Source organism: Camarhynchus parvulus, chromosome 1A (genome assembly GCF_901933205.1).
Source record: "Camarhynchus parvulus chromosome 1A, STF_HiC, whole genome shotgun sequence".
Classification (NCBI taxonomy): Eukaryota; Metazoa; Chordata; class Aves; order Passeriformes; family Thraupidae; genus Camarhynchus; species Camarhynchus parvulus.
The window spans coordinates 24,252,300-24,269,022 of NC_044586.1; the positions used below are offsets into that span (position 1 = coordinate 24,252,300).

A 16,723-nucleotide genomic window follows, 5' to 3' on the forward strand; every position below is an offset into this window, starting at 1 on the left:
TAGGCCAGCCAGAAGCCGCGTCGGGCGGCGCTCACCCTGACCTGTGGAGTTAGTGCTGAGCAGTGTCCCAGGGGCGCGGCCACATTGCGGTTATGCCTTAAACTTATGAGTAAGGAAAATAACGACCCGGGGTGACGCCCGGGTCCTCACTCTGAATGTGAGAGGAATTTTTGCGCGGGTACAGGTCGCCCCTGGGTGCCCCGCTTACTTCGCGGGATGCCCGGGTGCCGTGATCTGCCCGACCTCCGTGGCTCTCGTGCCAAGGACAGAACTGCCGCGACCGGGGCGTTCCCGGGGCGGTCCGCCGTGCTCCGGGGGGCGAGACAGCGCCAATGCCTCACGCCGGCGCAGCGCAAACAGATATTCGAAGTGGCCTAAAGTACAGAAATGCCTGAACCGGTGCTTTTCTCTTGTCGCTCTATTCGCTGAGGGGCCTTAAGGGTCTTCACGAGGCTTAAAAATAAACCACCAACCTTGCCTAATAAATACTTCATGTGTCTGCAGGAAGCAGTTCCTTTTCTGCTCTTCTGAGGGAGCAATTACACCGTTTAAAATCAAGCTAAGAGTGAAAGGGAAATGGTGCCTTGTGCAGCTCGGGCAGCGGTGAGCTCCCGGGGTCCTGCCCTGTCACAACTTGCACGACGGCGGCTCTGGGTCTCGCTGCGGGCCCTGGTGCTGCTGCCGGGCCTCCCTCAAAACGCCCTTTTGCAGCACGTCACAGCCACAGCTGCTCCAAAACGCAGCTTTGCTCCCGCCCGCACCTCTGTCACGAGGTTCACTTGTGACCCCTTCTCCCGCCCGCTGTTCCCGTTCCGCCCTTTCCCCAGCACGGAATCCTGAGCTGCAGTAGCCCTGGGGCTGCAGCACCCATCGTGTTGCTGTGGAGCTGGCGACCTAAACACATTCCATGAGATCCAGGGGGAAGCTCCCGGACTTCAGCAGTGTGGGAGCTGCCAGGGAGGGCTGGGGACAAATGTAGAGGAGACCTTTGCAGCTGATTCGGCTGCTCACAGCCATACAGGCTCAGGCCCCCACAGCCCTGATTGCCTCTCAGGAAGCCTTTGTGAGTCTGAAGCCAGCGGTGATGCCAGGTCCCTGCTTGGTTGTGCACTGGTGCTTGATCCAGCTCCAGGGTGGCACATGGCTGCGGTGCAAAAAGGAATGCAAAAAATACAGCCCTTTTTGTGCTGCCTTTCTGCAGCTGTTGAGGTACTTGATCAAACTGAGGCGATGGGCTGGGTAATGTGTGATATTTGCTTTGCTGTTGCAAAACCAGCAGGCAATGTTTGTTTGAGCAAATTCATTTGGCTTTAAGAGCAGCCCAAATGGTTCCAGACTTGGGCCACCTAGGCAGTATCCTGTTTCCAGCCTGAAAGGATCCCTGTGGAGGTGGCTTCCAGACACCCCACCAACCTTAGTGCTGTTTGTGAAGCCACAATTCCTTCAGGCAGTACCTCCACTCTCTGCTTCTTCTGCATCCTCCTGTTTGTTTTGCTTCCATCAGCCTAGTCCTTGCAACTGAAGCTGAAGAGTGCATGTGTAGCTGCCACCCACCCTCTCTTCCACCTGTAATCCCTGAGGTCCTCTTTTGTCCAGGTGAAGAATTCCAGGCCTGCTCAGACATTCCTACAGTGAAGCTCCCTTCCCTATGCAGGCTCCCACCTTCCCATGTTAAGTCTCTGTGGGAGGCTGATTAGGGGGCATGACTCATGGTGTTGCAGGAAAGGAAGGGTTTAGACATCAAGATCTTCCTCTCTCTTCCTCTTTCTGACTCTTTTGCTCTTCCTGTTAGACACAAGCTGTAGCTCAATTTTTGTAGGTTCTTCATGGTTTCTTCTCTGAGCTGTGTATGAGAAGTCAAATATTTGTTCCAGGAAGGGCCTGGGCCCCTGCTTCCCTCCTTTTGGCTGTGAGAGGGGTAAATATGTAATCAGCAGCAAAGAGATCTCCCTGAATGTAGGGGTCTCTACAAAGGGCTCCTTGTCCCAGTGTGCTGGAAAACTTTCAGGCCTGCCCTTGTTTTCCAGAGGCAGATTCCCTATGTGTGTCTCCTGAATCTGCTGCGATCTCCGCAGCATGGAAGTCAGACCAGAGGAGACCATCTCACACCAATTTCCTGTAAAATATTATTGGAAAAGCAGAGCACCCCCAATGAAGGAAGGAATGATGAGGAGGACTCCATGGATATCAGAAAGATAAATAATTACTTTGTTATACTATATTATTCTATACTATATTACATTACATCTAAACTGAATCTGCCAAGCACTCAACTGCACTCATCTCATGACTCTCAGCCAACAGTCCCGACACACACCACACACACTTGGCCCTGACAGGCTAAGGAAACAAAACACCATCACTCTGGGTAAACAATCTCCATATTGCATTCTACTTTGGCACAAACACAGGCACAGCAAATGAGATAAGAATTGTCTTTCCTTTCTCTGAGGTTCAGAGAATGTGAAACCCAGAAATATTCTTGGGAAGAATTGTGCCTTGCTTTTTTCTGTGAAGAGAAATGTGGTAACAGCGGAGGAAGTACCTGGTTTGTAGTGAGAGGTTTAAAATCCTCTGATTTTAGCAGTTCTCTTTTTCAGGACTACTGAACCCTAGGCCTTTTAGCCTTCTCAAGACTTTTAAATCGGTCTTTGAAATATAAGGCCTTGCAAGATGAGTATTTTAGCCTAGCAAAAGTGATGTTAAGGAGAGAAAAATCAGAGGAGAGGACACACCTGAGGAGATGCAGAAGTGATAAGCTTCAGAGATAAAACTGATGCACAGCATAGGATCCAGACAGACTCAGGGAGCTACCAAAAAGATATAGGCTAAAAATTTTCTAAGCAGGTAACAAAGAGAGCATGGCAGCTTGCCATATGTGTAGTATTATACCTGTATAATCACATGGCATTTGGCTCAGGGTCATGCTGAAACTTCTACTTGCCTGTACTGGACAACTTACCTCTCATTTACCTTCTATGGCCTGGAAAAATGAAATATTATTGCACTGCACATCTGAGTCTGCAACACTTTAAAAAGCATGGAAAACCAACTATGGTAGTTCTTTCTTTTAGTGAAAATTGTAGGAAATATGGTACGTATGTAATTTTACTTCACCTGTTCTATAAAGGAACACCCCTGTATCCCAGCTCATGTTGTGAGTGACCTGCAATATGCTATGGGGATACTAAATTCCTGAGAGAAGCAGAGCAATTTGCTTGCAGTGAGCTGCACAGGAATTTGCCTTTCTTTCTGGGGGCCCATTGAGAAAATCCCAGGGAGTTTGTGCAGCCAAGGAAACTGATGGATTAGAAAGAAAAGCTGAAGAAAAGGACTTGGCAGGTGTTGAGTTATAAGTGGATCTTGGGTCTTCAAAGAGATAGGAGTAGTTGTTGGTTGTTGTGAAGTTGTTTATTGTATGAATACATCAGTACTGAAGGTGAAGAGTTTACCGTATTAAAGTGTGTGCTAAAAGCTTTCTGGTATAGAGTTTTGATGTTCTGAGTAGAAGCAGTAGAAGTAGTAGTAGTTAGTAGAAGCAATTAGCACCTTTTTTGTATCCCAATATAGGGGAAATTTATTCATAAATAATCTAATCAGCTAAAAACACTATTCTAAAATATTCTTTCTACACTTATTCAAGCTTAATTCTAATGTGTGAAAGTAGTGTTAGTTTTTGCACAACATCTACGCATATAGTTCTATCTGTTCTATTTAGGAATGTAAGCAATGTTCTGCTATGGTTTTGTTATGTCTGGAGCTAAGTTAGTTTTGTGAAAGGTAACACTACTGAACTTTAAACTAGGCTTTAGGGTTTTTTACTAGCTAATACAGATTCTTAAGGCACTTAAGATATATTTTCTCCTTAGTTAAAACTAAAACTTACACTCCTACTTCATGTCTGTGTGGTTTAATATATTTTGGTTTCTCTAAAGGTTCCAATTCAATCCCTGTATTCCTTTCTCTCTCTCAGGGACTCAGAGAGGCTTCTATTCTATGCATTCTAACAGCAGGCACACAGCAGAATTGAAAGTCTTTTTTATTTGGTAATTCTCAAGTTGCTCATAGAATACCGTGTCACACCAAATCACATAAACATGCATTTGCCTCCTTGCATCCCCATTATGCCACAGAATACAACTCTTGGAGTTCTTCGGTCCAGAGCTGTGGCATATGTGTAGCTGAAGGACTTTGGGAGAGGTAAATTGTAAAGATGTGAGGAAGCAGAGGAGTGCCAACAGGCAGGCGGCCTTTGTGAGGAGAAAATTGGAATAGCTTCAGTTTTTAACACAGGTTTGTTAATTATTTATCCTAGGTGTCCCAACTTGCTAGCTCTGAAAAGTAGGCAATTCATGGGAGAAAGAAAAGCAGAGTACTACACAGAAGCTGTTTCATCTTCTTATGGCTAAGTAAGTAATTAGCCTGACTCTCAAGTCATTTTCCTTTGGTCCCAGACTACACCTTTCACAATAATTTCTTCCCCACGTTTCATTATGGGCCACAGAAGTGATACATTTTTCCAGTGCGCTGCATCTTTCTTGTCCACATGCTCTAAATGCCTTCTGTTCATCTTCCACTCAGCTTTAACTGGTGGATCCTGAAGAAGCAGCAAACAATAAATTTGGCAGCACTGCAGCAGGAACTGTGTTTCACTTTCAGTTCTTATGTGAATGCCAGCTTCCTGAAAATCAAATAAGAACAGTTTTCAAAGCTTTGTAATATTATGCTGATGTATTGTTATGTTGCCTCCCCGCTCTCATTCTGTGCAGCTGCTGCACAGGAACCAAGCGCTCAAGAACTTCACTGGTCAAAGCTGCTGGTGCTGTTTGAGTGGGACATGCAGGGGACCCAGGGTCACTTTAAAAGTTACTTTATTTACCAAGTCCTGACTTCTAGATTGTGCCAGTGTCCAGCCCCTGTCTCTATTTCCTCATAGAGAGATCTGCAAGGAGTTTGGTAAGACCAAGCTCTTGGAAAAACCCAGCAAAAGGAGGAAGCTCCTCTTCGGAAGTTTCATCTATGTGTGATATATATGTCATATCTTCCACCAAAAAAAGCTCACTAGAGACTTGGCCATGTGGATAGCAGGTGTCAGGGCTCTGCACATCAACAGCCTCTGCACACTTTCCTCTGCCTTCCCAGGGGTTTGGCTGCTTGTGTTCAAGGTCGGCTCAGATTTAGCACGACCATATGACCTTGTATTCAACTCCTGCAATAACAGCCAAGCTGGCAGAAAGGGTGGTATGAGAAAGAGTTATGAGAAGCCTCATCTTCACCCACAGACTGGCCACCAATTGACCCAGGAGCTGAGTGGTGGCTGGGTGCTTGACTGAGCTGTGGTGTTGGGATGCCTGTGCCCTGTCTTGCTGGTCCTGACCCACAGACCAACTTCACAGCTTGGTCTTGACCTGGCTGGTCACTGTGAGCTTGCCCAGTGGTCCCTGGTTTGTGGCTGACCCTGATCACCACCACTGGCCCTTTGCTCTTTGCTCCTTGCTTGGGTCCAGTAGGGCTGTGCCTTTGTTGGTAGGGCCATGACCCTGCCTGTCCTGCTGTACTCCCCTTACAAGGTTACGTGTACTTGAGAATATTTTGGGAGTATATGGGCTGGAAGGACCTGGCCTCAAGTGGAAAACAACCTCATGCAGAAGGGAGACCTCTCATGTTTTAAATAACAAGCTGCACAGACAATTGAACCATTGCCCCGGTTCCTGGGCTGTATCTTTACTCACTTGAACAATCTGGTTGTAAACCGCTGAGTTTTGGTGATAGTGTTGCCTGAACAGCTTCATTACGTCTTGCATCATCACCTACAGAACAATCATAGCACAAAGCAGGCTGTTACCATGTGGTAAGGCAAACACTGGGAATTTTTGTTTCTCATATGGGGTCAATCAGTAATGGGGAAGTCACTCATTTCAGGCTTTGGAGGAAGGTCCCATAAAAGCAACACAGGGCTGGAAAATGCTTTCTGTGCTCATATATGTGTTTAATCCAGCCGGACAATTCAGATATGCAGTGTATGGCTGTTTATCATGGGACACAGAATAATTTAATTTTGGAAGGCTCCCACAAGGATCCTCAAGTCCAGCTCCCTGCTTCTCCATGGAATAGCTTAACTCTTGGAGAGAAAGACCTGTTTTTTATCCAGTGCTGCTCTCATACCTAGCATTGCTAGAGCTTGGCACCAGACCTCTCAGCTCAGAAGTTATCCCCAGTGTCACTGCTGACATATTTTGAACAGTGTCCTTAGCAGAAACAAACTTCTAAATGAAATGGCAGGTGCCAATGGCCCTTTTACAGGCCATAAAAGGCCCTTTTACAGGCCTTTTACAGAAACATAAAATATCTTGGTAAAAGGTATTTTACCTTATTCGAAGGTGGAATGTAAAGAACTTTAAGTATGTCCTCTCTTCGCTGTTGTGTATCTTTTTCACAGGCATCAAACACCTTCTGCAGTGCAAAAACAACTGATTACAGCATCAGTCACAGTGAAACCACAGGTGTAGTGTGCAAAGCTGAGAAAACATCTGGATTAGAGTAAATTGTAGGGCTGCTAATCGATTGAAACATGTCTTCAATAGCTGTAAAACAAACTGTTTCATCAAGCTGCTTGCATATTGGAGCCCATTCTTCAGCATCTGTGGGGCCTTATCATCATAGTCAATGCTAACAATGGCCTCAGCTCAGTTTTGTCCTTTAAGGTAATACCACTTTGGTGTTTTCCTTTAGATGTCTCCAGCAGCATCACAGCCGTGAGTCAGACATCAAAATGAGGTCTCCCAGCTATCAGTTCAAGCACTAACATAAGGAAAGTGGATTGTTTTGCCCCTTGTGCTTAACAACTGTGAGAGATGGGACTAGTATTTGAGTGTGCCCTTCTGAAAGGCAGGAGGAAGAAGGTCACTGTCTCTTTGATCTCTGCAGCATTCCACAGGCCCTGCTGGGCTGGAAAATCAGAGACCCAAACTTAGGCCCAAACCCCATCTAGTACAGAAATACAAATACTCAAAGGCTGCTATATGGCTACACCATAATTGATGTGGTAAGGGTCAGATGGAGAAAATGGACTTGAACAAACCCTGATGGCGTCACTGCCTTCTTCATAGGTCCAGCGGTGGGGCATGGAGCTCCTGACTTTCTCCCATTCCTGCAGCCGGAGCATCTCGTATCTCTCCAGCACAGCAGACAAACGTGAGGGGTCATTGATGTCCTCAGAGTGCTGGTGCGTGGCCATCACTTTAGCCAACAGCTCTTGGATTCTAGGTCAAGGAGGATATTAAAAACATATCTAAGTCAAGGTGAAATAATGAGCAAATGTAAATATTTTACTTATGAAACTGTTTAATGAATCCCATGTTTTCTACAATGCACTTCTCATTTATATTATATAGCTGGCAAGCAGCTTTTTTTTGTGGAAAATAGTGCTTTCTCAGCTCAGTTTTGCATGATCATAGTAGAATCTGAACAGAGTGGCATCTTGATGATGTCATTGTAGATTGGGTTCTTTTACTCTTTATTTAACTAGTTATCCCAAGAATGTCTTCTTCCCTTTGCAGAACAACGCAAGCCATCTCCCAGAAGTCAGTTCCAAAGAGATGCTGGCAGGTTGAAAGTCTGGAGAGAAGATGTCTGGGGTGTCTGGTCAGAAATGGAGTCTCCAAGTTCTGGAGGAAGCAAGAAGTATGTGGCTTTTCAGTGTAGAAACACACACTGTGTCTGAAATATGAATAAATGTCTTACCTTTTCTCTAGCTTTTTGGTCTTCTCTTTCAGCATCTCATTTTCCTCTTTCTCCTTATGCAGTATTTGGATTACCCTTTCAGGAAGTGCTCTGAAACAGATTTGGGAGATCTCTTTATTTGTACTTGGACACTGCACAACAGTGGAAATGCCTCTATTGAATAATCTGAGTTGAAGGAAAAAAGCTCTGAGGTGGGAAAGTGCAAGAGCATCCAGGAAAACTCCAGGGGAGCTGAACACCTCCCCTAAAACCTCCCACCCAGAATTTATGCTCAAATCAAGTGGGAAGCTATTTCCATCAGAAGAAATAGAGGTGTGGTTGTGAGGATTATAATGATTTTCCCCTCTTACACTGATTATTAATGTAAAGAATCACATTACCTGTTGTGACTGTCCAGAAGGTGATACAGAGTATAAACAGTGTCAGACAAATTTCTGTTCTCATTGTCCATCCGTCCACAAGGGAAAGAAAGAAACAATAAACCACATTGCAATCAGTGGGCAAGTATGCAATAAAACCTTAAAAAATGCACAAGCTAAACTTCCTCCCTCCAATTTCTGATCAGCCCATAGGGAAAAGAAATTTAGAGACCAAAACTTGTCAAGGCTGTTCTTTGCCAGGTGCATGGTATGTGACTCTGTGAGTCAATACCAACAGTTCAAATGAAATACCCAAAGTGTAAGATCTGCACATTACAGGGTGCAAATCCAACAGCTTCTGTAAATTGGCTCTGGGTTCCCAGTATAGCCTGGGCAAAATTTGTTGCTAATGCAGAGCGCTCCCTGTGTCTGGCTCATTTTCTGTCCCACCCGCCCCAATGTGCACCAGCTACAGCTCATTGTCAGAGGCCACACTAAACAGTGTCATTTTTGGTCACTGGACTCTCACATTATTTTGTTGTCCATCTTTTTCATAATTTCAAATATTTCCTTCGTGTTCTTGTTGTCCATCTTGTTCATCATTTCGAACATTTCCTTTGTTTTATTATTGTCCATCTCTTTTATAATTTCAAACATTTCCTTTGTTTTTTGATTGTTCATCTCTTTTATCATTTCGAGCACTTCCTTCATTTTTTTATTGTCCATCTCTTTTATAATTTCAAACATTTCCTTTGTTTTTTTGTTCATCTCTTTCATCATTTCAAACATTTCCTTCATGTTAGAAGTCTGGTCTCCATAGGCTGATGGGTGCTGTGAGGTGTCAGATATATGTCTGAGGAAAAAAAGAAAAGAGAATTCTTATAATGAAGTGGGGTAAGAACACATCCTCAAAAAAAGTACTTTATAATTGCCAGTCCTGTGAGCAGAGGCTTCATGGCTACATCCATGCCAGCAAAAGGATCAGAGGCAGGACAAAGGGCACACGGGTGCAGATGTGGCACAAGTGAGTTAGCACTCTCCCAGATAATGCCTGATACAGCTCCGAGGACTCCACAGGCTGTCTATCTTCGCCAAGCCTAAACTATTGTAACTTTTTCAACTTCCAGACTTTGCAGCTGCAGCTAGCTCTAAGTTTTCTGTTCTTCCTGTTTCTAAGGCCCGCTTTTAAAGCTTTCTAGAAATCTTCTTATTTTTACTATTTCCCACACCAGGGTATGCCAAAACCAGGAGGGTTTGACTAATCATTCGGTCTGGATAAAGTGGGCAAGATACCAGGACAGTTCCTGAAATACAAACTCAACCCAGACCTGCAGAGAGTGGGGGAACAGCAAATGCAGGCGACTGTTCTGCTAAAACCAACTTTGCAATGGATGTTTTTGTTTAACAGAGGAGTACAAAGCTCTGTGTTCTCAAGGTAATTTTTTATTTCTACAACTGCTGTGTCCTGTTTCCTCATGAGGATCCCAAATATCAACTATTATTAGAGAAACAGTCCCAGATTAAGGTGCTCCTGCAGCCTGGGTCCAGGTGGGACAGAGAGCAGGTTCATCCCCACAAACCAAATGCCAGAGCAAACCTTAGCATGAGGTTTTACCTTTGGTTTATGCCAAAAGAAACTGCTGGCACTCTCAGCATTACTCCTTCCCACTGAAGCACATTTTGGTTTTGTTTACTTGGATTGATTCCTTTCCAGTTAAATCACTTCACTTTCAGTCTTTCATTGAAGACACAACCTTTTTCTTTAAGCTAAACAATCCAGTAAAAAATTTACATTTTAGTCCACCTTTCCCTGCAAAATTGATGAGCTCAGAGTCAGAGCCATGAAATCCCAGATCGTGTCACACTCTTTATACTGATATTTCTAGTTTCTTTTCCTCTTGCACCAATTTAAGATCTGCCTCCCACTTTCGAGTTGAACTTGCGCAGAATTTGGGGACAGTAACCATTTCTGTGATGGCTAGAAAAGTTAGGAAGTAGAAAACAGAGCTCTTACTGAATATTTTACAGTCAGAAAATGTTTGCAATTCAGCAACCCTCATGCAACCCTCCAAGAAACTTTGTAGAAATACTCAGACCTAGGAAGATTAAATAAGATTATCCAGAGATAATCCTTGTGTAACCTACCTGCTGCCTTCTGCAGTTGTCTTTCTGGGATCAGTATCCTCACATTGTCTTTCCAATACCTCTCTTCCTCTGTTGCCAGAAACTTTGTATGCATGCCATGATTCTGTTCCTCTGGAGCCAGAAATGTTGGATGTACACCACACTCCTCTGCTGGAGCCAGAACCACTGGGTGTAGGCCACACATCTTCTTTGCTGGAGCCAGAAATATCAGGTGTATCCGGCACTTCTGCTTTTCTGTGACCAAAAACATTGGTCATAACCCACATTTTTTTTTTGCTGGAGCCAGAAACCTTTTGTCTGTTCATGCAGAAGCAAAAAATGTTTGTTGAAATGTGTGGGCAGTGCTGAGGACTGTTGATGCTGCTGGGAGTGCAGAAAGCTCCTGATAAGACAGTTCCCTAACAAAGGCACTTTGCTGCTACAAAAAGTCCTGCGTCTCTACAGGAAAACGTACAATTTACAGGATGTCTAGAGTCACATCTGTCTCCAGCCAATAAAATCAGGGGGGATTGCCCTTCTCTCTGCAATATCAGACCTTTCAGTTTCGTTTCAGTCCTGTCCCCGTTCACGCCTCTCTGCTCCCAGAGCTGCACGTGTCTGCACTGCAGTGGCCATGGCCAGCCAGTCAGTCTTTGTCGTTGCTATAGATTTTGGCACATCCTACAGCGGGTACTGTTTTTCTCTTGCTTCAGGTACAGACCAAATCCGCCAGGTTTACTGGGGAGCAGAGCACGGGTTAAAGACCCCAAAGATGCCTACAAGCATCTTGTTCAACCAGAAGCAGGAGTTCAAATATTTTGGTTATGATGCTGTGATGAAGTACAAGAGCCTGCCCTCCAGCCAAGCTGACAGCTGGTACTTCTTCCAGAACTTCAAGATGCAGCTGTACAACACGGTAGGTGGAAGAGTTACTACTAATGGGGGTTGGGGGTGTTAATTTATTTGAGGAATGGGGGTTGGAGAATCCATGAAGAGGGCTGAGTAAGTCTGGTTGATGAGAATGAACGCAAGCCAGAAAGTATTTTGATGAATAAAAGAAGAATTTTTTTTAATTGCCAAAAGCTTCCCAGGCCCTTCCTTTATGATGTTTTTTTGTCTAAAGACAATAAAACGTGACTGCATACATGGGTGAAGGCAAATATCTGTTCCTAATGAAAAGCTGTCCTGTACCCAAGCTTGACAGAGAAACTGGTCTCCCTCTGGGACTCCCTACCTTAGTCCTCAACAAGAAACAGGGATCAAGTGAAATTTCCTGTAATTCAAAGGAGATGGGCAGTCTGGGGATTACCAAAAATCTCATCACATGTTATACAGCTCCCCCTAGCTTCTCTCTCCCTCCCTTGAAGTGTTATGCTGAAGCTAATGTAAGGGTGTCTAGCTGTTCTTGAAGCCTACAGTGGGTTTATCAAATTTCTCTCTGAAGGCTCTGTGTTGGTTTAGAATAATTCACAGCTTTATCTGTGTTTGCTTGTTCAGCCAAACACCAGACTATCCTAGGGCTCCTGGGTCCCACAGGGCCTCTCAAGCATAGAATAGGCCAGAGCACAAGGCCAGTCCCAGCAAAAGCCTCAGGTCCTCTCTTTGGTAGATGGGAGGCCTCTTTGAAGATTTTCCTCCCAGGACAGCTGGGAATGATGTGGTCTGTCACAAGGTCACCTTTGGAGTGGTTGGTTCTCTTTCACTTTCAGCAGGGGCTGGAGAGAGGTTTTAGTTCAGAACGATTTCTCTGCATCTGAGGAGCAAATGGTGAAGAAAAATTTCATTACAGAATCACTCCCCGCTGGCTCTTCAGGAATCTATAGGATCTACAGGATCTTTACAAAATTTGGCCTAGGAGAAACAGCTGAATTATCAACCACATTGACATTTTGCCTTCTGAATCACAGGTGTGGTGGGTAAGCAGTTTGGTAGCTGACCTGTGCCACTTAGACCCAGCCACAGTAGTGAAGCCAGTGCTGGGAGTTTGGTTTGGAGACAGGGTGTGTGGGTGCCTTAAGTAGTGCAGTGTTGGTGTGAAGGGGACAGGTCTCATACCGACACTGCACCATATGACCCTGGGCCTTTTTTTTCGTAGAATGTCACAGCTGGCATGAAGCTGAAAGCCACCAATGGAAAGTTCCTTCCTGCCTTGACGGTCTTTTCTGAAAGCCTGCGCTTCATGAAGGACCATGCCTTGAACACCATCAAGGAGGCCTCTTTCCAAACTGTCTACGACCAAGAGGACATCACCTGGGTCATTACTGTCCCAGCCATATGGAGCGCTGCTGCCAAGCAGTTTATGCGCCTGGCAGCAAAAGAGGTAAAAGCAGGGGTTACCCCATTTCCTCAAATTCCCTTTGGAGGTTTCTTTGTCCAGTTGAACCATAGGAACTCCTCAATATGTAAGCAACCTGTATTTCAAATTTCAGCCCATTGGGCAGAGAAATCTTCCACATTGAGGGTGGTGAGGGAGAGGATGTCCCCAAATGGCAGTACAAGAGCTCTGCCCTCTCTCCCCACCGCCGGGTAGAAATGAGCCCCACAGAGCTCAGCAGTGCAAGAACCACCACCCTTGCATGAGCTGCTAGGGTGAGAACAGACTCCCTAGCAAGTGGTGTTCATGCAGCAGTAATCTCACCCCCTTTCCTTGACCTGACTCCTCTCTTTTGTGATTTTAGGCAGGAATTATCTCTGACATGCTCTCTAGAAACCTGATCATTGCCTTGGAGCCAGAAGCTGCATCACTGTGGTGCAAGCAGCTTCCACATGAAGGGTTTATGGCAGACAGCAGTGACAAGGAGAAGTTTGAAGACTCTCCTGGGATCCAGTATATTGTTGTTGACTGTGGAGGTAAAATTTTCCCTGTTCAACAGGTACCATCTTCGCTGGGTGTGGTGCATGGCTATTTCACGATAGTGAAGGTCCCAGAGCTTGGACTCCACTGCTGTGCTTGTCATGGATTTTTAAATGTTATTTCTCACCTAATGAGATCCTGTGGGCGGGCAGAAAAATAGGAGGGAAGAACAGGGTTGTATCTCACACTGCAGTGCTCTTCAGGCCAGACAGTCACAACACGAGGCCCTGCCCTTGCAGCAGATCAGCCGGCACGGTGTCCCAGCATCAGCCACCGGCTCTTGTGTAGCCTGAGCTCACAGCCTCCTCTCCAGAAGCAACTGTAGTTAGTGCCCAGTGAAGTGGCCAAAGAGAAGAGCTAGCAGGCACTGGAGAGTAAATCATTAAGAATATTTGATGAAGCACTTTGCAGTAATTTCTCTAGATTCCTGAGGTTTTTTGGAGTGATGTGAATTTTCTGCCAAGAGCAGTCCAGTGGTTGCGAACAAATACCGAAAAGGCATCAAGAGGACCACAAGTTCCTGAGAGTCTTCTCACCACTGTTCAGGAGTCAACCACCTGTGTGAGGAGGCCAGGCCCGCTTTGTGATCGAACAGGAGATTGAGCAAGCTGGAGCATCCAGCTCTTATCAGAAATAACTGTAGGAGCCTCATGAGACCAGGCTTTTAAACAAAAGTGCAGAAATTTAAGAAATCTAGAGAAGTACAGGCAATAGCAGAAGAGGGAGGATGAGGAAAGAAAGCAGGAGAAAAGCACATCTGTGAATTGGGAATTCAGAAGATAAGACGGAATTCCCTGGAAACTCGTGCACTTTAAAGCAAACAGCACAATTAATTTGAGTCTCTGTCTCTGTGTGTGTGTTTGCACGTGTAGGTGGCACCATAGACATCACAGTACACGAGATCCAAGAAAACCATTACCTAAAGGAGCTACATAAGGCAAGTGGAGGTGGATGGGGAGGCAACAGAGTGGATGAAAACTTCACCAATTTCCTCAAGGAAATATTCAGTGATGGCATATGGGATGAATATGTGAAGAAGCACCCTACTGAATTACAAAGTATGATGTACAACTTCAGCTTACAGAAATGCTCTGCTAGCAGGGAGGCGGTCTACATACGCTGCTACTACAACCTGACCAGAGTGGCAGAGTCCAAGAAGAACATCTCCCAGTTCTTTGAAAATACAGCAGGAGCTGTGTGGTGTGATGGGACAATAATGATTACCTATGAGAAAATGAAGAGCTTGTTTGACTACAGTATCAACAATATAATTTTTGCTTTGAGGGAAATTCTTTGCAAACCTGGGATGGACAAAGTCCAGTACATTTTACTTGTGGGAGGCTTTGCATGCAGCATCATCCTGCGAGATGCAGTCAGGCAGGCCTTTAGCAGCAAGTATCATATCCTTTGTCCCATGGAGGCCCAGGCAGCCATTGCAAAAGGAGCTGTTTTATTTGGAGTTAATCCACACATCATTACCTCAAGAATCAGCTGTAGGACATATGGCTTAAGAGTAGCTGAGGAATTTGATGGTGCTATCCATGATGCCCGTAAACGGAGGGTCTCAAAAGCCGGTGACTTTATTTATTGCATAGATCTCTTCCAGAAACTGGTGGAAATTGGGGAGTCAGTGAATATACACGAAGCTGCCCACTATGATTTCTTTCCAATAGAACCAGATCAAACAAAGGTAACCTTTGCTTTCTATTGTACAAAAAACCAGAATGCTCAGTATGTGGATGAGGAAGGGATGGAACTGCTTGGCTCCTGTGTAGTGCCATCACCAGCCACATGGCTGGGGTTAAAGCGCAGGCTGAAAATTGAGATTCAGTTTGGGCTCACTGAATTTAAAGCCACATGTACTGATGTTACTTCCCAAGAAAGTCGGACAGTTATAATGGATTTTTTATCTTATAATTACTCATCATGTTGAACAGATCTTAGATGCCTTTTCCAACCATTATGATTCTAACAATTCTATGACTTTTACCATAGAGGAGACAATTGGACCTGTAAGTCCATCATTCAACTTTCTTTTTACGCAGGAAAACTACTAGTCTGATTCTCTGGTTCCTTCCATTCCTCACCAACCACCCTTTCAGTCCAACACCTCGTTTTCTCTTGTATCTGACAGCAGATTTTCCTGCTGCTTTATCTCATGCCCTTTTAGCTTGCATCTCTGAACACAATAGTCCATACCACCAAAAAAGTCATCTGTGACCTACCTGTGTTTGATGGAGAGCCTCTGGACTGGTGTCTAACTTCCACATAAAGCAGCCCATAGCTGTTTATTTTAACCTGATGCCTTCTTGCAGCTACATCTTCTCTTTCTCTGACATCAGGTCACTTTATCTGGAGTCCAGGTTTAATTCTGCTGGGGGTGATATTTAGTGGATTTCTGTTTTCTTCAGAATATTATTTATGTAAACTCTATGTAATTAAAGCTCCAGTGTCCCAGACAAGGGAGTTGAGTGAACCTGTCTAGGTGCTTGTGTCCAAAACCTGTGGGAGTCTTTTTCCATTAAGTGATTGGGTGGTTCAATCTCATCAATTGGGCCAGTTGTAAGATTACAGATATGAATAGTGCATATCCTGCTGCCTGATGCCTCTGTCCAGCCCTGGTACTCTGTATCTCTGATTTGGGCATGATATTTTCTATATCTGTAAAAGTTGATCTCTTTCCTCCTGCCTGCAGCACCTGTGCAAAAGTTGAGCAGTGTGAAGGCTTCATGAGCCTAAATTTGTCCACAAAAAGGATGCAGTCCTGCAGTGTGCTGTGTCTGGCTGAGGTGCAGTGAACTTTCTTCACAGCAGCCCTTATGTTGGTGTGTGGTTTGGGTCCAGAATGATGCTGATAGCACACTGATGGTTCAGGGTGGGCTGGGGTTTGTGGAGTTGGCTTTCTTCCCCTTTACCAAGGATGTAAAGTTTCTCTGCTGAACACCAGCCTCCACCAATGCAAATTCTTGGTTAGCTGGATACAGTGCAAGAAAACTCAGCCCTGTCATCCTTATTAGTTGAAAGATCATGTTAAAGTCACTGCTGGCCATGTATTGAATGTTGTTAATCATGAGAGCAGCATTCAGAGGACTAACCTGCATATATGCTATGCCCTATGATATATAAAAGTGAAATGATTTTAAAATTTTACCTTTCACATTTAAAATGTTATGCATGCAATAAAAATATTCATAGCAGACACCTGTGTGCATTTCTGCCATGTCAGGTGGTACCACTCATAACACTTCATAAGGGCTATTCTAGGGGCTAGGTCCCAAGAAGCTGAGTAATCCTGCTTTTTGTTAGTCTTTGCATTTGGTATTTTCACCAGTGGAAAGCCCACCATAGCTCCACCTGAGCTCACCAAGGCCCTGGAATGGGAAGAGAAGTACAGTCTGGGACAGTGGCGGGGGGAAAGGCTTTCCCATCCATGTGCTAGGTGGGCTTTGGATTCAGCCATGGACACCAACAGTTGTGACTGCAGCTCCTAGTTTTGCTTGTTTTGATGAGTTGATTATGTTGGTAACCTCAGACACTGAGCATGAGCAGATGCAGGTGTTTGTCCTTTCTGTGAAAGCAGCACTGAGTATCAGGGCCTTGGGCTAAGCATCCCTGAAACCTGGCACTGTGGGGGGCTCCATCC

The 16,723-nt window shown here is 44.9% G+C and overlaps 1 protein-coding gene and 1 non-coding gene across 2 annotated transcripts; both read left to right on the plus strand.

The window, feature by feature from the left end:
• Window positions 1–92: 92 nt before the first annotated feature.
• Window positions 93–241, plus strand: LOC115910757. The gene has a single exon (XR_004061210.1). It is a non-coding gene; the product is annotated as a U12 minor spliceosomal RNA (small nuclear RNA).
• A 10,619-nt stretch (window positions 242–10,860) lies between these two features.
• On the plus strand, window positions 10,861–15,013 carry LOC115910036 (heat shock 70 kDa protein 12A-like). Its single transcript, XM_030959824.1, has 4 exons — window positions 10,861–11,142; window positions 12,322–12,546; window positions 12,905–13,076; window positions 13,953–15,013. Exons 1-4 carry the CDS (start codon window positions 10,861–10,863, stop codon window positions 15,011–15,013), a joined length of 1,740 nt encoding a protein of 579 aa, XP_030815684.1.
• The last annotated feature ends 1,710 nt before the right edge of the window (window positions 15,014–16,723 follow it).

Excerpts from the sequence above, each read along its gene's own strand:
- LOC115910036 (XM_030959824.1), top strand. The coding sequence starts at position 10,861 with ATGGCCAGCCAGTCAGTCTTTGTCGTTGCTATAGATTTTGGCACATCC. Across the intron at positions 11,143-12,321 it reads AGATGCAGCTGTACAACACG|AATGTCACAGCTGGCATGAA; the intron begins GTAGGTGGAAGA and ends TTTTTTTCGTAG. Across the intron at positions 13,077-13,952 it reads TATTGTTGTTGACTGTGGAG|GTGGCACCATAGACATCACA; the intron begins GTAAAATTTTCC and ends TTGCACGTGTAG.